This window comes from Pundamilia nyererei, unplaced genomic scaffold, assembly GCF_000239375.1.
Source record: "Pundamilia nyererei isolate P.nyererei 1_Seehausen unplaced genomic scaffold, PunNye1.0 scaffold00141, whole genome shotgun sequence".
Classification (NCBI taxonomy): domain Eukaryota; kingdom Metazoa; phylum Chordata; class Actinopteri; order Cichliformes; family Cichlidae; genus Pundamilia; species Pundamilia nyererei.
Window position 1 is genome coordinate 1,449,555 of NW_005187542.1, and position 24,818 is coordinate 1,474,372.

General features: G+C 38.5%; 2 protein-coding genes across 5 annotated transcripts in view; one reads left to right on the forward strand and one right to left on the reverse strand.

Annotated features, from left to right (window-relative positions):
• On the reverse strand, positions 1 to 14,330 carry LOC102203284 (grancalcin-like). 2 transcript variants are annotated; one of them, XM_005744259.2, is made up of 8 exons: positions 14,284 to 14,330; positions 9,586 to 9,795; positions 7,256 to 7,325; positions 4,467 to 4,510; positions 4,139 to 4,286; positions 3,289 to 3,402; positions 3,024 to 3,082; positions 1 to 798 (listed from the first exon to the last, which is right to left on the reverse strand). In XM_005744259.2, the coding sequence occupies exons 2-8, from the start codon at positions 9,781 to 9,783 to the stop codon at positions 772 to 774; spliced, it is 660 nt and encodes a 219-aa protein (XP_005744316.1). In that variant the 5' UTR covers positions 9,784 to 9,795; positions 14,284 to 14,330; the 3' UTR covers positions 1 to 771. The 2 variants fall into 2 exon arrangements, with proteins under 2 accessions (XP_005744316.1, XP_005744315.1); XM_005744258.1 differs by lacking the exon at positions 14,284 to 14,330 and adding an exon at positions 10,338 to 10,509.
• The window catches only part of LOC102202812 (dipeptidyl peptidase 4-like), a 17,475-nt gene continuing 3,919 nt past the window's right edge, over positions 11,263 to 24,818 (forward strand). The window contains exons 1-18 of one of the 3 annotated variants that reach the window (XM_005744256.1): positions 11,263 to 11,308; positions 14,357 to 14,444; positions 14,985 to 15,080; positions 15,862 to 15,953; positions 16,097 to 16,171; positions 16,269 to 16,321; positions 16,454 to 16,526; positions 16,686 to 16,806; positions 18,369 to 18,523; positions 18,611 to 18,708; positions 18,799 to 18,928; positions 19,681 to 19,716; positions 20,084 to 20,182; positions 20,314 to 20,384; positions 21,962 to 22,015; positions 22,106 to 22,215; positions 22,319 to 22,366; positions 22,448 to 22,546. In XM_005744256.1, the coding sequence (XP_005744313.1) occupies positions 11,303 to 11,308; positions 14,357 to 14,444; positions 14,985 to 15,080; positions 15,862 to 15,953; positions 16,097 to 16,171; positions 16,269 to 16,321; positions 16,454 to 16,526; positions 16,686 to 16,806; positions 18,369 to 18,523; positions 18,611 to 18,708; positions 18,799 to 18,928; positions 19,681 to 19,716; positions 20,084 to 20,182; positions 20,314 to 20,384; positions 21,962 to 22,015; positions 22,106 to 22,215; positions 22,319 to 22,366; positions 22,448 to 22,546 (1,504 nt within the window). In that variant the 5' untranslated portion in view covers positions 11,263 to 11,302. Of the gene's footprint in view, positions 11,309 to 14,027; positions 14,258 to 14,289; positions 14,445 to 14,984; positions 15,081 to 15,861; positions 15,954 to 16,096; positions 16,172 to 16,268; positions 16,322 to 16,453; positions 16,527 to 16,685; positions 16,807 to 18,368; positions 18,524 to 18,610; positions 18,709 to 18,798; positions 18,929 to 19,680; positions 19,717 to 20,083; positions 20,183 to 20,313; positions 20,385 to 21,961; positions 22,016 to 22,105; positions 22,216 to 22,318; positions 22,367 to 22,447; positions 22,547 to 24,818 lie in introns of those variants that run through there. The other 2 variants (XM_005744257.1, XM_013913637.1) reach the window with 2 other exon arrangements.

The window sequence follows — 24,818 nt, forward strand, 5'->3', positions numbered from 1 at the left end:
TTTTCCAACACACAGTCATCACTGACTGCTTGGTAAATTTAATTTATATGCATCTGGTTTTGTAAATTGTATAAAACAGAGGTATACATTAGATTGGGGAAATGAGAAAACAGCAGCTGACAAAATCCATTACTGTCAAACATTTAATATAAAAAGCAAATGAACATGTTCTTTGTAACAACAATCAATCGTGACTCGTGATGCACTTCCTGTAAGTCCAACAAAAGGTGTTTGGAGCGTAAATTCAGAAAGTCTAATGGCACATCAGAGCATCTTTTTAACAGCGATACGTTGTTAGCATATCTTACAATTTCTGTTAAAACAGGTGTTTGGTTATTGAAAAAAATCTCTTGGAAATCATCCTAAATAAAAAATGTATTTTTGAAGTCCAAATCCAAAAAGGTGTTTATGATGAAGCCCTTTAAAGCCACTACATGCAGATTTTATGAGATTACATTTTTTTTTAATAAACTTAAAAGATTATAATATTTGTGCCCTTATTTTGAAAGACAAACATTTCTATTACAGGCTTTAAAATATTGCCCTTCAATGCTGATTTATAATATGTGTGTACATCTTCAGCACATCCCTGTGTAAAATACACAATTAATGCATTATAGTAAGCATTACAAGCAGTGGGTGAATTTTCTGTTGCTGCACAGTCTTAGTATACTGGCCTTCCCTTGCATTCCCGTGAGACAATAATCCAGAATTAGGTTCTGATTGGCACACAAACAGCTTGCCCTCGTGGATTGGGACAGACGACAGCACTTAGATGGCCATTGTGCACAGGATAAACTGTCAACAAGAGGGGGAAGAGTGGTAAATGTGGTCATCCACAACAACTCAACAGGAAATGCTTTTTAAAGCTACAGCAAGATGCTAGCAAACCCCCAACTGCTGCAGGATCCCACAGCTTGCAAACACGTCCTGGGCCCTCTGCACAGCGTGCTTTTGTTTGTCATGCTGAGAACATTTCACACCGTGGGTGTACAGGTGTGCAAGGACAAAACCTCTATGATAGTTTCTCGGAGCCCTGTCAGTGCAACGGAAAAGCTCCAGAGCGATAAAGGGTATAGGTGAGGAGGGGACTATCACTGTAGTTCTTAAGTTTTCTACACATTGCTTGAAAAAGTGCATATGAAAAAGCAAGTCAGATATAGTGAGATCAGGTTTAAGTTAGGGCTGCTCAATTAATCGAATTTTAATCACGATTACGATCTGGGCTTTCAACGATCATTAAAAATGACTGAGCCGATTATTAGCCCCTCCCTTGTGCTTTACTCTCGCGCTGCTCCGTGTGGCAAATCAAGCGCACCTCTCTGCATTTCCAACACCTGTCACAACAATTAAGAAGACCCAAGGGAAGCTCGGAAAGCTAAGCAGAAGTTATTTGGGGAGGAGAGTGACTGCCGTTGGTTGAAAAGAGAGGTAAAAAAAAAAAAAAACTTCAGTGGTGTGGAAACATTATGGGTTCTACTTGACGTGGATCAAGTAGACATAGTGTGTAAACTTTGCTACAGTGTCGTAGCTGCGCCACAGAGCAACACTGCAAAGTTCACTAAACGTAGATGTTTACATTTTTCATTTATTTTTTATATTGCAAACATTTGCACTGTTATCAGTATTTGCACACTATTTTATATTATTTTTTAAAGTCATTATTCAATACATTGTTATTGTTAACCCTTTAAATCCTTGTAGAACCTGAAACGTGTAAGCTAGCGCAATAATTTGTTTTGCATATGAAACCGGAGGAATTGTACTTACATCTTATGCCATCAGCTTGTCCTAGGTCACGGTTTCCTTCCACATAAAGCTTTGCAAAAATTGCATAAAAAGCACTTGCAGGAACAAAAACATAATATTCCAGAAACACGCTTTGCCAATCCGATCAGCTGTTCGTAACACTTCCCACAATGAAAAAGATGTCAACGCGAACTATCACATGTCCGCCATTTCCTGTCCGAAACCGGAAGGGAAAAAACGTCATTTTCCATGAAAATGACGTTTTTTTACTTGTAGGCCTTAAAAGCCTATACTGGTGTTTTTATAAGTCATGTTTGACTTTTCTGAATAGTTTCTGGGATGCTTAGAACTCGAATTGCACTGCTGGAAATAGTTTATTTTGATGCACATGCTGTTTTCTTTGCAAATTTGCATCATAGGATTGTTTTTTGTTTTTCCTGCAGTATATAAAAATTGCTGTATCTCCAAAATAAAACTATGAAGACACTCAAAATAAATTTACTGTGGTGGGAAACTATTTTTTGCAACCTTTTTGTATTTAAAGTTTTGAGGGATAAAACTCTTAAATTTCCCCAAGTAGAAATATATGTAATGACAAAAACGATTTTCAATTTTTTTGTAGTTTATTGCACTTTTTTTGTAATTAATGTAATTACTATGGACTTAATGCATACATATTATTAAAATATGGGCTATAACAGTTGTATTGATGTATAGCAACTTGAAATGCTCCCAAAAATGGCACTACAACATGTAAAAATAAATAAATAAATAAATAAAAAATAAAAATAAAAAAAATAATATAAGCTCTGACGGACTTGGTTCTATGGTAGGTCTTAAAGGGTTAAATTAATATCGTCAAATAATTGAGATCTCAATTTCAGTGAAAATAATCGTGATTATCATTTTTGCCATAATCGAGCAGCCCTAGTTTAAATGGATCTTTAACCTTGTAACTTTCTACTGTTAAGTTTACGTTGTGCTTATGTAAGAATAGTGCACCAAACTCACAACCGATGAAAAATGTCTATAATGCTGGCCAAATCCTGCCTATTCATGTCTGCAAAGGGCTTAACTTGGACTGTGATATGGCCATGACTGGGGATTAGGACAGGAAAATAAATAAATAAAATAAAATAGAGTAAGACTGGAGAAATCTTTTTTTTCCTGCATGGGTAACACAGGTGTTTGGAACACCACAAACACAGCAACCAGGTGATCTGAGCAGATTCGGGCAGAGCTAAATTGGAACACCGGACATAAAAAATACTTACATCATCATATTGGAAGGTGACAGATCCCTGCTGCATGACATCTCTCTGCCTGAAGTTGTCTGTAACAGGCAGAGTAAGATCAGGGTCATGATTTCAATAAAACTAATTTCTTGCTGCTTCGTGACTCAGACGTAAGGATGGAGCAAAGTAGAACATTGCAGCACACTACAGCGAACAGCAGGGGAATACAGGTGAAATGAAAGCCATGTCTGCGTTTGCAATGGCTGATCACTGAACATGTCAGACCTTGTCTGTCTTCTCATACCTGTGAGAGCTCGGAGTTTCACACAGCAGGCCACATAGTCATCGAAGAAGACCCTGCCCCCTTTGTTGTATCGCTTGAGAATAGCATTCAGGGCCTGTGGACTGATGCGGTAGCCTTAAAAAAAAAAAAAAAGGGGGGGGGGGGGGGGGGGGGGGGGCGACAATATCAGGCTCATCATTCCTGTCAATCTGCTGGTCAAAAGTTGTGTCACTGTGAAATAATTTACTAGATTTGAAATCAAAAGAACACTCCTATGAGCAAAATAAAGTTCAATATTTTATTCTTTCATCATAGTGGAAGCAAGTGCTTCACTGCTGTCTTTTGCAAGAAAGCTGCAAAGCACTTCATAGACAGATAGATAAGTATAGATAAATAGATTTTTTTTACAATAATTGAAAGATTTAATAATGATGAAAACCATTATCACCAGCATTTCGTAGTACTGTGACTCAAGATTAAGGCCTGCTGTTATGGAATCGTCTGTTTATAGCATTATTCTGTGGCTTTATAAGTCATACTGAATGTACTTTATTCTATACAGTTTAAAAGCTTTATCCGCTTTACATTCATAAATATGGCCAATTTAGAAACGCAAATTAACCTTACATGCCTGTCTTTGCACTGCCCAAGGAAGTCGGAGTACCCAGATAAACCTACACTGGCACAGGGAGAACATGCAGACTCCAAGCAGAGAAGCCTGAAGGCTGGAGACCAGAACCTTCTCACTGTGAGGGCCAAGTGGTAACTCCAGTAAAAACCAGTCACATATTATTAGGTCTAATTAAGTGTCACTAAATTAAAGATGATATTAGCCATTAAGTATCTGATGCTGAAATGTTAGGACTCTCACCCATGGCGTTGATAGCCTGAGTCATCTCGTGAGGTTCTACAGTTCCACTTCGATCCCGGTCAAACATCATGAAGTTCTGCTTCCAGCCGTTGAGAGCGGAAAACAGCTCCTTAAACTCATTGAAGCCCATCTTGCCTGTCAAGTCTCTCTGGTGACAGGTTGGTTAAGATTTAAGCGCAGATATGAGGACAGTAATTGCTATAACAAAGCAAAGGTTGAGTCACGCCTGCTATAAACCTGAGGAATTTCACCTGAAAAGTTTGATTAGGATATGACGAGCAGCATATTGCAGCTACTTAGACCAAAGATACTGTACAAAAAAGGATACATCTAGCATTGCAATCATGATCCTGCATGTGTCCAGGCTGAAGGCTGTAAAGATAATACACATGTTAGAAATTACTTGAGGCAACATTTTTATTTTCATTTTAAAGATAACACAAAAGTACTGCCTGGTGGTTGAAAGCAACTTTCAGAGCTAATACCATACTCAAAGCATCCCAAGATAAGGTCTGGATTTAGGAAGCTCCTAAAAGAAGTTCCATGTGACTCCAAATCGTATGACTCCTACAAGGTTTCTCAATAAAGCTCTAAACTAGTATTTGCTCTTGTGAAAAAGCTGGTGGTGATAGGGCTGCTCGATTATGGCAAAAATGATAATCACAATTATTTTCACTGAAATTGAGATCTCGATTATTTGACGATATTTATTTAACCCTTTAAGACCTACCATAGAACCAAGTCCGCCAGAGCTTATATTATTTTTTTACATGTTGTAGTGCCATTTGTGGGAGCATTTCAAGTTGCTATACATCAATAGCCCATATTTTAATAATATGTATGCATTAAGTCCATAGTAATTACATTAATTGCAAAAAAGTGCAATAAACTACAAAAAAATTGAAAATCGTTTTTGTTTTGTTTTTTTTACATATATTTCTACTTGGAGAAATTTAAGAGGTTTATCCCTCAAAACTTTAAATACAAAAAAGTTGCAAAAAATAGTTTACAACAACAGGAAATTTAGTTTAAGTGTCTTCATAGTTTTATTTTGGAGATACAGCAATTTTTATATACTGCAGGAAAAACAAAAAACAATCCTATGATGCAAATTTGCAAAGAAAACAGCAGGTGCATCAAAATAAACTATTTCCAGCACTGCAATTCGAGTTCTAAGCATCCCAGAAACTATTCAGAAAAGTCAAACATGACTTATAAAAACACCAGTATAGGCTTTTAAGGCCTACAAGTAAAAAAACGACATTTTCCGTGAAAATGACGTCACTTCCGGTTTCGGACAGGAAATGGCGGACATGCGATAGTTCGCGTTGACATCTTTTTCATTGTGGGAAGTGTTACGAACAGCTGATCGGATTGGCAAAGCGTGTTTCTGGAATATTATGTTTTTGTTCCTGCAAGCGCTTTTTATGCAATTTTTGCAAAGCTTTATGTGGAAGGAAACCGTGACTTAGGACAAGCTGATGGCATAAGATTTAAGTTTCATATGCAAAAAAATTATTGCGCTAGCTTACGCGGTTCAGGTTCTACAGGGATTTAAAAATAGTTACACAAAACAGAGCGTGCTGCTCTGACCGGCTTTAAAGGGTTAACAATAACAATGTATTGAATAATGACTTTAAAAAATAATATAAAATAGTGTGCAAATACTGATAACAGTGCAAATGTTTGCAATATAAGAAATAAATGAAAAATGTAAACATCTATGTTTAGTGAACTTTGCAGTGTTGCTCTGTGGTGCAGCTACGATGCTGTAGCAACGTTTACACACTATGTCTACTTGATCCACGTCTGACTCCGCGAACCCATAATGTTTCCACACCACTGAAGTTTTTGGGGTTTTTTTACTTCTCTTTTCAACCAACGGCAGTCACTCTCCTCCCCAAATAACTTCTGCTTAGCTTTCCGAGCTTCCCTCGGGTCCTCTTAATTGTTGTGACGCCTGTTCGAAATGCAGAGAGGTGCGCTTGATTTGCCACACGGAGCAGCACCAGAGTAAAGCACAAGGGAGGGGCTAATAATCGGCTCAGTCATTTTTAATGATCATTAAAAGCCCAGATCGTAATCGTGATTAAAATTCGATTAATTGAGCAGCCCTAGGTGGTGATATAGATTACTTGTTAGCTCACAACAAAAACTGCTGCAGATAATTTACTTACTGAATCACTATTTTAAACCTGTTAACCAATCACTACAGATACAGTAGCTGTGTCCAAAATCACTCATCTGTCATTCACTACCTTCTTTATAATAGACAGTCAACCATCCAGTGAGCAATAGACCAGTGGCTATGAAGATCAAATGCAACACGCTATACTCCAAAAATGGTAGAACTGTACAGCTTCAGCATCTTCTAAGTCAAATATTAGAGCCAACAGAAGGTTTTCATAAATGTGACTTTTCTGTAAAAATGTATGTTTTATGACCAAACTTTCACATGCGCAGTTACATTCTTGCAACGTGTGTTAACCTCATCCTTCCTCTTAACTCTGGGGTGTTTCAATAATTGTTTGAACCTTTCACTTCTCTCTTCGAGCTCAGCACTGTGTGGAACTACATGTATAAACATGTGAGAGCTGCCCTAAGGGGGCGGGCCAGAGGACGGCTTTAGAAAGTTATTACTGTTGGTTAATTCAGCAGGTTTCATGATGTGAAGTAATCTCACGGAAAGTCGCCTACGTGTTTTTGTCCTTTTTGCTCATACTTATTGCTCACATGTGTCTGAATGTTTGCTTTTGTTGATTAATTTTATATGTCATCAACCTGCCAGGAAAGACCTGGCATATTAATTGCTAATTAATCTGTCCCTTTTAAATACACATAAACATAGGTGCGTATTAATGATATGCAATGAACAGTCCACAAACAAGACTTCACAAAAAAAGTGTACATTTATAAAATCCAAGCTGTGACAGTGAAAATTCCTCAGTTTCTCAGTAAAATTTGCTCTCAGTAACAAATATTTAAAGGGCCCACTTAGCTGGAACTTTTAGCTCGATATTGGAGATATAAACTGCCCTTCAAAATTAAAACAGAAATTGTGTAAAAGCATAATTCAAGCATCGACCTCTTTAGTTAAAGAGAAAGCAGTAAACTTACGACTGTAGCTGCCAGTAAAACCAGCTTGAGTCAGACATCTCTGGAGTTCCTCTGCATCAATCTCGCCGTCCTGTACAGAGCAGGAAGTCACATATTTTTTCACTTAAAATTGTAAGAAGTGGTGCGGATGGTTCTGCATTAGGAATTGGATGGTTTCCTAATGTGACAAAGCCAAGGCCTATTAATTACAACTGGTAATTTCTCTTTCCCACCAGATTTATTTTAAAAAAGAATTTATTTCACCGTTTAAAAAAAAACAAATTGGCAGTCCTCATTGGATTAACCAATACCTAAAAGAATAGGAAAGTGCATGAAACTCAGTGAAGACCTAAGAAGAATTGTTGATTTACAAAAGTTGGAAAGGTCTCAGCTTTATCTTGGACCTTTCCATTTCTAAACAGATGCAGATTCCAATATAAGTGATCCTGATCCTTCACCGTCCAGACCTGTGCCAAGGTCTGGACGACAAAACAAAGACTGCACTATTAGTTATTAGTTCTCCCTCTTAGAAATCATGGAGGGGTCTGAAATTCACATTGTAGGTGCATTCCCCAGTGTGAGAGACAGCATTTTAAAAAAAATAATCAGGAAATCACATTGTATGATTTTTAAAGAATTTATTTGTATTGCACTGGTGCACATAAGTATTTGAACACCTGAGAAAATCAGTGTTAATATTTGGTACAGAAGCCTTTATTTGCAATTACAGAGGTCAAACGTTTCCTGTAGTTCTTGACCAGGTTTGCACACACTGCAACAGGGATTTGGCCCACTCATCCACACAGACCTCCTCTAGATCTGTCAGAGCTACCTCCAAATTCTTCAACATCACCTCAAATCAACAGCTAAACAGTTGAAACTTGGACACAATTAGGTGTTTAAACAGGACAATCATCCCAAACACACAACAAAGTTGGCTCTGTAAGAGATAAAGCTGCCTAACATTGAGCTTCTGGAATGGCCTTCCCAAACACCCAAACTCAACACTATTGAAAAAACTATACATAAGACCCGAGCCTGTGCCAGGAAACCAACGAGTTTAAATGAATGCTACCAATAGTTTGATTATTTTGTGCATTTACTTCTATTTTGCATCCATAACGGATGGAAGGTTTATAGACCAGTACAAACTCTACTGGCACTCACTCTTTAAGCCTTGCAGCTTACATTAGCTTATAACAAACACTGACTGGGATACCAGAGAAAGACAGGGTAATACTAACAGATTTTGACTAGAATTGCTTGAAGGAGTGAATGAGGTGACATGTAAGAGTTGACTCTCCGAATTATTAACTATCTGTGACTTATTTCTTCAACCACTTATGCAGGGTGGCATGGTGATGTAGAGGTTTGCTCTGTCACTGCATAGCAAGACAGTTCAAACCATAACTGGGGTCTTTCTGTATAGTTTTCATGTTCTCTCTCTGCCTGTTTGGACACTTATTTAAACTTTAATAATTATCAAAACTTTACATTTGACCTCTGATATGCCTTAGCACCAAAAAGGTTGAAAATGGTATGTAGGCAGGTTAAGAGACTAATATTAGTCCTACATGATTCATTCTTGCAGAGGATCTTGTCTGTGTAGCAGAAAGTAAAGAAAGGAAGAAGATGTGACAGACGGTAGTGTAAGTGAAGATGAAAAAAAAAAGTTCAATTAAAATAATCCACCGTTAACCTTGATACTTTAAATAAAACTCGTTTAACCATGAGATTTTGGTAGACTACAGTATGCGACAAATATGAAAAATATAATGACCACAGATCAACAGATATTAGAGAATGTTCGACCTGTCGGCCTCAGGCAGCTGTGTCAAGTCTCTGAAGATGAGAACCAGTAGGTTTAAAAACAGTTTCATCCCACAGGAAATAATACCCCGGAATAAAAACCACTAAACAAAAATAGTTTGAGTGCAATAACTGCAAACATCATTGTGCAAGTGCATGTACACTGCTGTTTTGTAATGTTTCTAATGCAGTTTTTTCTTGAAAACTAAACAACTTTCTGCTCTCGTCTCAGCAAGCCACAACCTCTCAGCTGAGTGCACACACTATCAAGTAAAACTTTGTGCTCACACCGTTTCGAACTGGAGGCCAGCAGCCAAGATTTTGTGCATTATCTATGCATTGATGACAGAGGGAACTCAAGTTAAGTCAGAGCTCCTTTACTGCTTCATCTGAGCTCCTGACACTTATGACATATTGAACATCTGCAGACAGAGCCTGTCTCGTTTTTGACCAGAAATATGAAAATGAAATCAAAGCTGGTGGGAAAATGTGACTTTCTTAAAGACTATGACTGACATGTTTCTGCATGCATCCAAACTCACCTGGCCTGCTATGGCTGTAAAGTATCCCCACATTGGGTCATTTGCAGGTGGGGGTTGGGCACCAAATGTTCCTGGATAGCTTCCATACTGTCCATATCCTCCTTGAGGTGGCCCACCTCCCATCGGACCCCCCATGTTCCCAGGCATGGGACCTCTCATGGGCCCTCCTGGCATTCCTTGCGGTGGCATGCCTGGCATTTGGCCCCCATACTGAGACAGAAAATAGAGAGAAGATTAGTACTGGTATGTAAAACACTGATCAGAGTGCTGATTTGTTTCATACGACAAAACAATTATAACCTGTTGCCCTGTGTGCCCTACACAAAGTGCTGTCAATACGCTACATTTTCAAATACTCTGCAGTGCTTGTTTAAATACAGTGTACAGACATAAAGAAAGTCTTTAGCACTGATAATCGTACTTGCTGTAATTTCATAGGTTACTCTATGCCAAAACCTTTTTCATATACACAGCTGAGAGACTGAAGGCGAGCACTGAGAGATTTTTCATCCCGGAAGACATTTTTTCGGGGTATAAAAGTTCATTTACAACCAACAGAGGACGCCAATATAGCTCCTGAGTTACAGTAGGTAAAAAGTTACCACATTAATAATTACTACAGGAGTACAGGAACAAATGCAGCACCTCTACAGTCACAACTTAACGTAAAATATGCAAGAGCCTCCAGCAACAGCTAACCCTCCTGCTAGCTACTGTAGCTCGTTTAACAGTGTTTAGTACAGTTTACTCACTCCGCCGTATCCTGGATAAGCCATTTGGTGAAAAGGAAAGACCTCTGACAAGTTTAATACTTATAAAATGTCAGTGTGATTTGATACGAGCTACACTGTAATAACGCTGTAACTTCCGAAGTCAGAAGAGCAGTGCATCACATCCGAGCTGCCGAGAGTTGTCGGAAGTGCCTTGACAGACATTGCAACTAGCCAATGACAGAAGAGCACAGGGGATTTTTAAAAGGACCGCCAAAATGCTCTTAGCTTTGCTCTCCTGCAATGTTGTCATTCACCACTAGGTTGTGCTGTGGAAACCTTGGTTCTGCTCGTGTAATAAAGAAGCGCTATATACTATTTATTTTTCATAATTTCAGGAATTTAAAGGTCTTTAAATAAAAACGAAACAAATAAAATTACAAGTAAGAAAAATGCACATTAAGATACGTTTAAATTAAGTTTAAAAATGTATTTATTTATTTATTTATTCTTAATTGTCTGCAGATCCAGCATAAATAACCTGCCAAATCATTTATGTATAGCTACCTACTGTCGCCATCCCTTTTTGAGTAAGGGAGGAGTCAAAAGTAGCTTTACCTAAAACACTATCATAAGAATATGTGTATCTAATCAACACAGGAAGCTGAAAATATCAACAAATAGAAGATGAGATTTCACATCTGTAAAAGTGAGCAGCCTTCACGGCATTTCATTCTTCAGTAAAACTTCAGTAAAAGAAATTCAAATGAAAAGCAAAATATCTGAGGCTGCTAGAGAACTGTGAGAGCAAAGGACAGTGCAAAAGACATTACTTCCTGTATGTTATGTCCATGGCTTAGTGTGGAGTGGTATCTTAACAGAACCAACATCTGGGGTGGGAGGTCCCACTTTATCATAACAGGGAAATACCAACACTCAGAGCCAAACACCGAAATCAGTGAGCATCTGAGAGTGCTGTAGGTCATCGAGGACACACACTGGCTGCTATGAAGGTAATTATGCTGTGAAAAAATCTAGGTGCACGGATTTGAAAGAATAATGTCTCTCTGTCTACACACACACACACACACACACACACACACACACACACACACACACACACACACACACACACACACACACACCTAGCATAAAAAGAGAATTTCTGTTTGGTCACTTATTTCTTTGTTGTAACAATGTTTCTTAGCAATAAATTTATTACTGTTGGAATTCCTGCCATACTTGTGAGGAAAATGCATTTGTGGGTTGTGCCCATACAGTCATTGGTTGTGCCCATGAAAAACTAGCCAATCCTCTCTGCAGTGTTTCCAGATTCTAACAATTAGGTGTCTGACTGTCAGAATCTGTAATCATGGAACCTTCTACAGTGATCCGGTTCTGTCTGCTCTAAGAATGCTACATCAGCCAAACATGATGGCATGCTGAAGAGGTAATCAAACCATTTGATTCAGCTGTGTTGGAGTAGGGATGCATCTAAAAGCTGCAGGATAGTAGCTCTCGAGGACTGGGATTGGGCAGCCCTGAATAAGTTGATACGTCAGTGCAGTGAGGATGTTTACAAAATGTTCACTGGCTTATTTCCAACAGCAGTGATTTCCTCACAGTTCCTCCAAACAACTCCCAAATTTCAAGGCTATTCAACCTAAAGCAAAGAATCTGTTTAAGTCAAGGCCCAGCTTCTCAATTTATCCCTGAGACGGCACACTTTTATTAGAAGGCTGGTTGCGGTCAAGCACAATCACCCTCCAAAGAAATGTCTCATGCCCTATATAACAAATTTTTATTTAACACAGTGCAGAGTTGAAAGAGAGTTGAAAAAATAATATGACTCGGTGACAGTGTTTATCTTACATTAATGACTTCCTGTTTTCTCTGTTTTTATTCACTTTTCTTTAAACTGAAAAATGGTTGTTATGTCAAGACATTGCAATATTTCCATGTATCAAAATTCTGCATTAGATTATAAATCCACCAGTACACAACTGTACATAGATTCAGATGACCAGCGGTTCAAACTTTGCTCTATATCTGTCATGTTTTCTTTCCTCACTCTCTGCCTTCATACGTCAAAGCTATATCTGTCCAATAAGACTAAATGCGTATAAAGTGACACCTATAAACGATTTTAGTCAGGCTGAGTGTCAGCTAAATGGAGGCATCTGTGAAGTAACACTCTTCAAACAAGCCATGCTGCATTAGGGAAGACATCCACTGTCTATTTGTTTGCTGAGGATGTCCGGTATGAGGAAAATAAGTGCAGAATATGATGTCTATTCCTCATAAAGGCACAGCTTTATATTTGTTAAGCCTTTAATGGGCTCTTAGCATTTTCAGACTGGTCAGTGTCATGTGCAAAGAGGAAGACTTGCACAGTCAGTGGAAATAATGTCTAAAAAAAACCCTAAACTTGTATTTCTGAGAGTCACACTGACTGAAAAAAAAGAAAAAATATATATATATACGTGTGTGTACATATATAGAATAAATAGTGTTATTTGTACAGCTGTTAGAAAAATACATCTGAGCAGAGAATGTAAAATCACTTTTTTTTAATAACTTTTTCATTCCTCCGTACTTATTGCATTGCATACGGCTTGGGGACTCTTACCATGCACTACAGAAGGGACTATATGGTGGATGCATCTAAGACATAATTTTGACAGTCATGTAAAGTGGTGGACAGCATATGCAGTGCAATATGAGAGCTAACAAAAAGTTATTCCTTGTCATACAGGATGGTGGTTCAATATGAATAGCTTCTGTTTGTTTGATTTTTATGAATGAACTCTCAGGACTGCATATATAATGCTACAACTTAGCTTGACTGAGTTAGCCACAATAGCAGCATAGCCAGTGATAGCAATGGTGACTATCTGGCTATCAAAGCAGTGAAATATTTTTAATAGATTTTGGCACATAATAAGGATGCTCAAGTACAGTTTGGCTTAAGCTTTTTTGTTTTTTTTTAATAGCCTTCACAGTATTAAATCGTATTTAATAACACAATTGCAGGAATTAATATATATCGGGTGCTATGTGATCATCTTTTGTAGTTCATAATATATGAAAATAATCGGTTTTCTTTAACCTCCTAACTCTTTCATGGCATGCATTTTTAATTTCTCTTTGCTATTTGGGCTGATTGGGACCCGATGAATGTAAAAACAAAGTATTATCTTTTTACCTGATTTTTGTTTCTGGGAAAAATGATATCCACATATGAGGACATTCGTTTTAAATTTCGATAGAACAGTGGTAGTATACTGTCTTCGTATGTGGATATTGGGCCCTTGTAGAGCAAAATTTTGTATTTTTGGTCTAGACAACCCAAAATGTGATGTCCACATATGTGGACGCCAGGTCCTGAGAGGTAAAATGACGTTATTTAATATTTATTTCTACACTCTGTTTAGTCATAGTTGTAAACCGTTAATCCGTTTTTTCCTTTTTTCCTGGCAAACGTCCCTGTCTAACAAGCATAATTTTCTCTTTCTGTATGAACAGGAAAATAACTAATCAAACAAGATATTAATTTTGTCATTTCAGGCAATTGCAAAACACAGTAACAGACTAAACTGATAATTGCAGCCTTGAACAAAACAAAAAGTGTTTACAGACACGATATGTGTTCTTATATTTAAGTGAAATGGCATTTTGCTCCACATGCTGAATAAGAGGAACAATTTTCTGAATAGCGGACAAATTGGGGAACAGCTGGATAACATACTTCCTCAAAACTGTTGTGCATCATAAAACCTGACGAACTTTACTCCGCTGGACATTTTCTGTGTCACCTTTGAAACTTGAGCTGAGATAATATTTAACAACAAACCAATGTGTCACATAACTTTGTTGCTCTCTGCGCGTGTGGCACTGGATCGATGAAGTTGTGATTCGGAGCGATATCGGTTGCATACTTCACTTTACGGCCAGAAACAATGGTTGGTGGTGGTTTGTTAATACTCACACGTCGTTGTTATGCGTATGGAATGCTTCACACGGAACCGTTTGCACTTTCTGACTTTTGTCCCTTCGAACAGGTTTCCATTGCCAAGGTGCTCCTCGGAATTTTTGGGGCAGCTGTGGTCGTCGTTTTGATAGCGGTCCCCACGGCTATATTTCTTAATGGTGAGTCTTTGTTATTAAATGCTTCACACACTGGCGTCATCTCTGCTTTACCGTTAAACACATTTGTCAGAAAGTATTTTATGCGCGCGTCATTGCGCGTTGTTTGGACCGTTGTCACTTAACACTTCTCTAAAAACACTGAAAGAAAACATTTAGCTCATCGGGAGTCACGTTGCCACCTAAGAAACGAGCGAAGTCACATTTATAAGTGTGATTAAAGTCGCAATGACGTTTCTCTGACACCCCATATGCATACCTTTAAATCCAAGCCCATTCTGTACCCACTTTGACAATTTCCATTATTACACATTAACGTAAGCGACATCCCACTTGCCGTTATCAGTTACAGCCTCTACAGCTCTTAGCTTATCTCATTGCTGAGCATCATAATGTGTGTGTGTGTGTGTGTGTGTGTGTGTGTGTGTGTGTGTGTGTGTGTGTGTGTGGGGGGGGGGGGGGGGGGGGGGCTAGATATTATATCTGTAACATGTGATCTTCAAGTGTTTGGCAGCTCCTAACTTTTCCAAACACGTGTTTCAGAAAAGAACGACGAGGCCAGCATTAGATCTTTCACCCTTGAGGACGTCTTCAACAGCTCACTGAAACCCAAATCCTACAACATGAGGTGGATTTCTGGTGGGTGATGTAATTAACCTGTATTTTTTTTAAAAAGAAAGAAAGAAAGTGTGGGGCATGATGACACTGAGTTATTGTCTCCCGGACTGTAAATATGTTATCAGACAGGATAATTTATATCTCCAAAAATCCACTTTGTGTTACTGACTCACTGAGGCACATGAAATTATTGGCACGTATTTAATTACCCAGTATATGGAACCAAATAACCTAGAATGCAGTAATATTAATAAGGACAGCTCTGACCTGCCTAATTCACTTGTTCTGAAACCAGAACAGCACCTTTTTTCTCTGAAATATCAAGCTGGTTTTGGCCATTAATCTACATGGATCACAAGCACTTTTTCATACTTTTGCATTCATGTTCCCAATGGATAACTAACCCCTGGTGCTAAATCTGGTGCTACTATGATTTTGGTACCAGTGGTTTTAACCCTCTCAGAGCTAACCTACCATAGGGTCTAACCCTAATTCTAATCCATACATTTGGGTATGTTTAACCATAACTGTAGCATGTGAATAAATCAAGTAGTAGCTATAGCTAGATTAGAGCACTACAGCAAGTTAAAGTTCATTTCCATAAAGTAGTAGTAGCAGTTTTTTCAATTTAACAATCATGAGAAAACTTTGGTCCATATTGAGATTGTCATCTATATGACTGTGTCAACTGCCTTTTATCACAGTAATCAGTCATTTAGTAACTCTCTTCTTTAACACACATTTTCCCTTGTAAGTAGAATATTTAAGGGTGTGCTTTCATCTTTCTCATCTTCCACCATAGATCATGAATATCTGCATATGTCAGAAGGCTCAGTGTTCCTCTATGACGTCGCAACAGACAAGATATCAGACTTCTTGAGCAAAGACAGATTTGTAAGACATCCTTCTCATGTGCATCCATAGCCTTCTTTTAAAGCTTATAGCACACAGCTTCCATACAGATGCTGTGTTGTTTGTATGCAAGACTTTGAGGAGGTGTCTATGAAATGCTTACAATCTCTCTGTTCAACAAACAGATAGACAAAAATGCCTATGATTACCAGCTGTCAGCTGACCGCCGATACGTTGCATTCATGAGCAACTACTCCAAGGTAAAGTACCTTTATTCACATCTGATTCATTTCTAAACTGATTTATATTCAAAGTTTTTAAATGATAAACTACCTTACTTTGTTTTTGTCCCATTAGCTGTGGAGACATTCATTTACAGCTTCATATTCACTTTATGACCGGGAGTCAGAGTGAGTAACTTTTTTTTTCAACTACAAAGAAGGTTTTGGCTTCCTCTATTTAAATATATATTTATATCACCGACATAATTCACAACTTCAGTTACAGGCACCTCGTAAAATGTATGCTTAAATCTGTTTCAGCACATTTATCACACCCTCTGACATTCCTGATAAAGTCCAGTACTTTGCCTGGGCCCCTGAAGGGAACAAACTGGTAAGTTCAGGGAAAGACAGATGATTGCAGGCTTAATTTTGAATGACACTTCTGTTTTGAAGTGGGTAAAAGATTATCATGTACAACCTTTTCGAAGTCCTCCCATCCATCCATATATTTGGGTTTTGTCTCTTGACTTTTGTTTATTTGTTTTTCTAGGCCTTTGTTTGGAACAATAATGTGTATATAAAGACCAGCCCCAACTCTACATCACAACAAGTCACATTCAATGGCGAGGAAAATAAGATTTTAAATGGAATCCCAGACTGGGTTTATGAGGGTAAGTGGAAGATATATGAGTCATTTACGTTCAGTGTTTGCATGAGGAAACTTGCTTCTTACTGTTACACAAGTAGCTGTGTCTCCAGGAAGAGACCCTGATCAACTCTATACGTATCCTGATACAGGCATTTGAAATTTTAATATCACATGTAAATAAACCATTTTATATTAATATTAGACCATACCATATGATAAATACAGGTACATAAAGACATTATTCAAGCACAAAAAGACAACATTAGTGTGGTGGGGCGTGGTCTGTGGCGCCGCTGTGGGAAAATACAGGCTGGCACACCGAAACTGCATCAGCTCATCACGCCTCCCCTGCAGCAGCGGCACAGACTACGCCACCGCCACAATTAGTAATAAAAAGGATGTCATACTTGACTAGCATTTAGATATCATACAAAGTTTAGGCCTCAGATCAGTTGTGAACTCACTGGAATCTTTTGGTGAGAAAAGCAAAAACTCAGATGGAGAGGTGTTTGCTGGCTGGTGTGATGCTTCCATTGTTTGGGTGAAATGCTTTTTAAATACGTTCTAAATAGGTTGCTGCACCAACAACCTCCTTGTGATTGCTTTGATTACTAGCATATTATGCAACTACCTATACAGTAGTTTGCAGTGGAAGATACAAACTTTGTTAGCGAACACTCTGTAACCAACCACCGAGCAGTATTAAACTATAACCAAGACCAGAAATGTAGAACATTAATCTTTAAAGTAAAAGTTGTGTCTTACTGGTGAGACCAACACATTTCAAAAGGAGAGACATAAACCATAAGTCCTCTGCCTTATGGTTTATGTCTCTGTGTTTCTTAGTTGCTGTCTCCACCGTGTCAAGTTCGCGTCTCTGTGTCATACTTCCTGTTTTACTTTGAAGGTCCGTGTCTTATGTGAATGCGTCCTGCTTTGCTTGTCTCGTCAGTCCTGATTTCTCCCAGCTGTGCCCTCCTTATGTGTCTCATTCCCCTCGTTACTTCCCAGTGTATTTAAACCCTGTGTTTCTCTGAGTCAGTGTTGCGTTGTCCCTCAAACTGTGTGTTTCCTCGTGTGCCTCGCCGTCAAGTGTAAGCTTATATTTCCCAGTTCAGTTTTGTATGCTTTCTCCTGTCAGCAAATAAAGCTGAGTTTTTTGAGTTCATCCTTCGAGTCTGAGTGCCTGCATCTTGGGTCCTACTCCTGCCTGCCACACAGCGTTTCATGACTGATATTTTATTATAATGTAATTGATGATTTTGACTAATTACTGTACAGTAGAATGCATACAAAGGATGTTTTGCTAATATGTCTGTACTTTAAAAAAATATTTTTACACTATAATATCAGTCATTTCTCTTCTGTCTTAGATTTTCTAAGACAGCAGTAGGCCTCAAATGTTCCCATTCATTTAGAAGAATGTTTGTGTTTTTACAGTCACATTTCAAGGAGTATAAAAAACCCCAAACACATATCGATCTATCGATCTATTGTACTGTGACAACATGAAACCATGCTGCTTTACTACTCCATAAGCTGTAAAAGATCTTCTAACACAGCTTCATACGTTCATCGTTCCAGAGGAAATGTTCTCATCCAACCAAGGTCTCTGGTGGTCACCTGGAGGAAAGAACTTGGCTTACGCTGAGTTTAATGACACCGGGGTCCACACTATTGAATACTCGTGGTATGGTGAAAACCAGTACCCCAGCACTGTTTCTATTCCATATCCAAAGGTAGCACATTTGCTGTTTTGTTGAAGACATACATCAGTAATCAGTGTTGACTTTTGTCTGTTATCTTATATTCTTTTGTCTTTGCAGCCAGGAACTCCCAATCCCACAGTGAAGCTATTTGTCGTGGACACTGACAATGCAACAAAAATCTCTGAAGTTGTTGTTCCAGACTCATTTGGCTCAGTGTAATCTAACACTTTCTAATATATCATTTCTTCCACAAATATCCAAAAACAAAATGTTGAACTTTAACTGTTCTTTTTGTTTCACTTCAGTGAGCACTACTTGTCTACTGTAACCTGGGTGAGTGATGAGCGTCTAGCTGTCCAGTGGCTAAAGAGAGTACAAAACCATCTCATCCTTCAGATCTACAGCTTTAATGGATTCACATGGAATACTTATGAGGTAAAACAAAAATGTATAAACCAGTACTTTTTCCTACCTTTGAGTCCATAACTTTGTGAAAACCGCTAAGATTTTGCTGACTGAGACTAGAGTTTTTTGACATGCTTCATGTTAAATCACATAAAAAATAGATCTTTTTATCTAAAGTATGGACAAAAGACTATTTGTTCAATATATCCCTAGATTTACTCTAAATAACTTAGAGCTCAATGGTTATGTATGTCAAATCCACTGGAAATTTGCACAACTGAAGTAGAATATGATCTGGAATGCATCTTCCATCCTATATCCCTAGTCTTATAAGGAAAAAATCTAGTCCAAAAATATTTTCTGTAGTCCAGGCTTATATACTAAATACAGTCATGTATGTAAATGCTGCAGTGTAATACATTCATGCCTGTGGATAAAATAAACTTTTAAAGATCTAAAAATCTATTCTGGAATATCTTCATATAAACCGTGACAAAAGCTAGTCGAAAGTGTTAACTTGGTGCAGCAGAGTTTCTTGTGGCATTCCACTTAGCTAAAGGGCTGCTAATTATTTCCATTTATGTACAAATGTGAAAGAGCAACTCTGCCATTTAGAGATTTTCCTAATTTGTTGGCTAAAGCGTTTCAAAATTCAGTTCCCAGTCACAATGTCTCTTTGTGCTCTCTGGGTTTAAAGCTGCTGAGCCGATAAGGCTGCTGTGTTGTACTCTAAACTGTAGCTTAGAACGACAATAAACACAAGTTTTAACATCTTTTCACAGCATCTGGAGGTGGCAAGCACTGGCTGGATTGGACGGGTATGGTCACTACACTGTTAATTGTTAAATAGGTATTAAATATGTAAATGTTTTAAAGTAATACATTCCATGGAAAGACTCACTCCCACAATGACGAGTATTGTGCTTACATCAAAGTGAGTCACGCTGTTGCTCTGACTGTCTGACTGTCAACAGACAGTGCTGCAGAAACACTCAGTAGAACACTGTATGTGTATTAATCCACTGCAGAAAATAGTTCCCTACTGACTGTTGGATAACATTTGCTTACAACCATTTATTTCAGGGTACTGAAATAAAATTAATATTAAAATTAAATGTGTGCTGACTTGAATGAATTGCACAGAAAAGGCATAAAAGAATAAATAATAACACGCTTGTTCTTTAGTTCTCTCCATCAGAACCAGTTTTTGCCACAGATAAGAACAGCTATTACCTGCTCATGAGTGACACCCAGCAATACAAGCACATCCATCATGTGGTTGGGGTGGGTGTATGAGTACTGAAATATTTTTGCTGGCTAGTCTTTCTTTTGTCTTGCACAATATCTTTTATGAATCTTTATGAATCATTTTTTGTGACATGTTAACCACCCACACATATTCTGTATTCATGCAGGGCAAGGCTACAGCCATCACTTCTGGAGAATGGGAAGTTATTGACATTCTGAAAGTCACAACAGATAGTGTGTAAGTCAAATCATCTCCTACAGGGTTGTCAAACATAAGGCAACCAGAATCAACCTGCCACAGACGAAATCCGGCCCACTGAAAAGCTTTAGAAATTTTAAAAGAGTGCACTGAAGTTTTAACTGTCTTTTCACAAGTTTTGCAGCATTTCCTATTGATACAGACCTCCCCTTCCCCACCACCACTATCATCATAACCAGTACCAATACTGCCACCACCAACAATTAAACAGTTATATATCAGAAAAGTTGCTGTTTTTACCCACAACTTTGTCTGTAATTTTGCTCATTTATCATGTAGTTTAATTGGTCTGGCTTACTTAAGATTAAAGTGAGCTGTATGTAGCCTGCAATGTAAAATGAGTTTGACATCCCCAATCTATTCATTTAATTGCTTGCAGTTAATGTAATAGATGCACACGGTGTCTTCAAATTTTGTTTTTGGTCATCAGCTAGCTGTGTGGCAGGCAGAGTGAGAACTCAAGTGCAGGACTCCGTAGACAAAATATAAATGGCCCTATGTGGAAAAAGTGGTTAGCCCCCTCTGTTATAGCATAAATTAACTGTGGTGTATCACATCTTTGGATAGCTCAATTCAATTTCTCTAGCCACACACAGGTCTGATTACTGTCACACCTGTTCTCAATCAAGAAATCACATAAACAGGACCTGCCTGACAAAAAGGAGTTGGACAAAAGATCATCAAAAGCCAGACATCATGCTGCCATCCAAGAAAATTCAGGAACAAATGAGAAACAAATCTCTCAGTCTGGAAAGGTTATAAAGCCATTTCTAAAGCTGCGGGACTCTAGCAAAACAACAGTGAGACCCATTATCCACAAATGGCAAAAACATGGGACATGGGAGAACCTTTCCAGGAGTGGCTGGCTGACCAAAATGATCCTAAGAGCACAGCAGTGACTGAGCCAAGAGGTCACAAAAGACCCCAGAAAAACATCCAAATAACTACAGGCCTAACTTAATAAAGGTACAATCAGTGTTTGTGACTCCACAATACGAAAGACACAAAATGGCCTGGAGAATTCTGAGACAAAAACCGCTGCTAGGAAAAAGGAAGATAAAGGCTCGTGTCAATTTTGGAAAAAAAAAATCATCTTGATGATCCAAAACACACCAGCAAGTTCACCTCTGAAGGAAAAACTAAATGAAGACTTTGGAGTGGCCTAGTCAAAGTCCTGACCTGACTCAGATTGACATGCTGTGGCGTGATCTTAAAAAGGTGGTTCATATCTGAAAACCCTCTAATGTGGCTGAATTACAACAATTCTACAAAGATGAGTGGGCCAAAATTCCTCCGCAGTGCTGTAAAAGACTCACTGCCAATTATCGCAAATGCTTGATTGCAGTTTTTGCTGATAAGGGTGGCCAAACCAGTTATTCGTTTTAGACGGCAATCACTTTTTTACATGGGGCCATGTAGGTTTTGGTATTGTCTGATTGCCACTGATTATAATTAAGAATTCCAAAGTCTCCATACTAGTGTCCTTCAAGCTTTATTCCTACTTTGCTACATTCTTAAAACTCCTGCCTCACTCATTCTTACCGATTACTCCTCAGATATTTTTCAAGTAATGAAGAGGGTGGCAAGCCAGGAGGAAGAAACGTTTACAAGTAAGAATAATGATTTTCATGTTTTATCCTTTATCTTTTATTAAGAAATTCAATAAGAATTGCTATGTGGGCATTTTTTATGTGTTTTAGGCGGACACAACAAGAAACCAAGTGTCTGACGTGTAATCTACGTGAAAACTGTTGGTATAACTCCGCTTACTTCAGCCACAATGCCTCCTATTACCGCATGAGCTGCAGTGGTCAGTTTTATTCTCTTTCTGATTCGTAAAAACCTACCTCTTATTCTCTCTAGAGTTTTTGGATCATTTGAGTTAATTATATCATCATATTCCTTACTCAAAGGTCCTGGCACTCCTTTCTATTCTCTCATGGATAACATAAACAACAGAGGTAAGTTACAGTATGCAACTGGTTCTGCAGTCCAGAAAAAAAAAGTATTCCAATAACTTTCTTGTATTTGTACATTTGTAGAGCAAAGAGTTTTGGAAGACAACAAGGAATTTGTGAGCATGATTTCTGGTATTCAAATGCCAACCATGCGTCAAGGCACCATCAAATTGGGCGAATACAGTAAGTGAACGCAGAAATGATCATTTTTCCTTTAAGACTTTCCCCATCAGTTTCATTTTGAGCTGATAACATTTTTGACTATACTCTCTAACGATAATCCAATAGCAATAATAAACAACGACTCTGCAGAAAGCTTTTTTTTTTTTTTTACACAATTAGATTGCCAGAATATTTTGTCAATGGCAACGAATAAGCATAATCTTTAACCATATTCAGTTGGCTTTGCCCATTTTAAACCTCAACCTCACTACACTGTAGATGTTTTTAAACATGAGATAAAATTCTTAAAATCCCTCTCATTAGAGTATCTGGGTCAATTACAAATCTAGTATGTTTATTTATTTATTTTTTGATGTTCGCAGAAACAGATCTCAGATGTTGGTCCTGGGATCTGCTGGAGCCACTTGCCTAGCTTGGGGGGTCACTGCACCAAGCGCTCCAATTACCACTGTTACCTTCACCCTGCACATCTTTTCAAGCTCTTCTCTGAGCGCTTGGTACTTCTCCAGCTTCTCATCTTCCTTCTTCCTGATGTTGCTGTCATTCTATATCGCTAGCTCTATCACTACAGCCGTCTTCCTCTGCTTGTCCACCACTACTATGTCCAGTTGGTTAGCCACCACCATTTTGTCCGTCTGTATCTTGTCCCACAGGATCTTAGTTTGGTCATTCTCTACCACCCTAGGGGGTGTCTCCTATTTTGACCTCGGGGCTTCCAGGCCATATTCTGCACAGATGTTTCTGTATACTGTGCTGACCACTTGGATATGGCGTTCCATGTATCCTCTGCCTGCTAGCATCTTGCACCCTGCTGTTATGTGCTGGATTGTCTCAGGAGCATCTTTACACAGCCTGCACCTGGGGTCTTGCCTGGTGTGATAGACCCCAGCCTCTATGGATCTTGTGCTCAGAGCTTGTTCCTGTGCTGCCATGATTAGTGCCTCTGTGCTGTCTTTCAGTCCATCTTTGTCCAGCAGCCACTGGTAGGATTTCTGGATGTCAGCCACCTCCTCTATCTGCCGCTGGTACATACCATGCAGGGGCTTCTCCTTACATGATGGTTCCTCCTCTTGCTCCTCTTTCTTGGGTTTCTGCTACCTGAGGTATTCACTGAGCATGTGGTCGGTTCGAGCCATCTTCCTGATGTGGATGTTCATTGTTTCATCCTGGACTGTGGTGCTGACACTCACTTGTCCCCAACCTCCTTCCTACCACTTAGCGTACAGCCTTAGGGTGCTGGACTTGGGGTGAAACCCTCCAGGCATGGTTGCAAGCTTCCTGATCTTTATGTCAGTGGCTTCTATTGCCTCCTTTGGCCAGCATCTCTTCAAGTGTCTGTGAGTCTTTGCTTGGTAGTTTCCATGACCTCAGGTAGGGGCAGCCTGCTATATTTATTAAGCAACCCTTTCTTCATAGCACCTCCGTGCTACCATGATCTTGGCCTCTAGTGTCCTTCTCCATCATCTTGTACACTGTAAAAATTAAATCCTGAAAAAACAGTAATATTCCGGCAGCCGGTGCGCCAAAATAATACCATAAAATAACAGATAATAACTTTCTCATAAAAATACGGTTATTTTCAGTAATGACAATACAGTTTGTTGCCCAAATTTTACATGGGATTTTGCCTTTTTTAAGTGCTTTTAAACATTAAATTAGGAACCTTTTAATGTGATTAAACAATGAAATTACCTATAAACAAGGTCAATGAATGCGGCAATATGAATAATAATACTTAAATGTATAGAAATATACAGTTAACAGTTGGTTTAAATAATAATGGATTGCATTTATATAGCACTTTTCGAGACCCTCAAAGCGCTTTACAATTCTACTATTCATTCACTCTCACATTCACACACTGGTGAAGGCAGCTACAGTTGTAGCCACAGCTGCCCTGGGACAGACTGACAGAAGCAAGGCTGCCATATCGCGCCATCGGCGCCTCTGGCCATCACCAGTAGGTGGTAGGTGAAGTGTCTTGCCCAAGGACACAACGACCGAGACTGTCTGAGCCGGAGCTCGAACTGGCAACCTCTGATTACAAGACGAACTGCCAACTCTTGAGCCACGATCGCCCTAAATAACATTATTTAATGTGAAAAAAAGTTTATAAGAATCATTTTATATATCTTTCCATAGCATTACATTTGAATTTAACAGTTCAATCTTTCAAATAACAGACAAATATTTTGTGAAATTATGATACATTTGTGAATGTATTTTAACAATCTAAATATGCATATGTACAGACAAATATATTTAAAAACAA

Coding starts and splice junctions, on each gene's coding strand:
- LOC102203284 (XM_005744258.1), bottom strand. CDS start 10,361: ATGGCTTATCCAGGATACGGCGGA. Junction 4,511..7,255: donor TTTTACTGGCAGCTACAGTC/GTAAGTTTACTG, acceptor TTATCTTTACAG/CCTTCAGCCTGGACACATGC. Junction 3,403..4,138: donor TCAGGCTATCAACGCCATGG/GTGAGAGTCCTA, acceptor TTTTTTTTTAAG/GCTACCGCATCAGTCCACAG.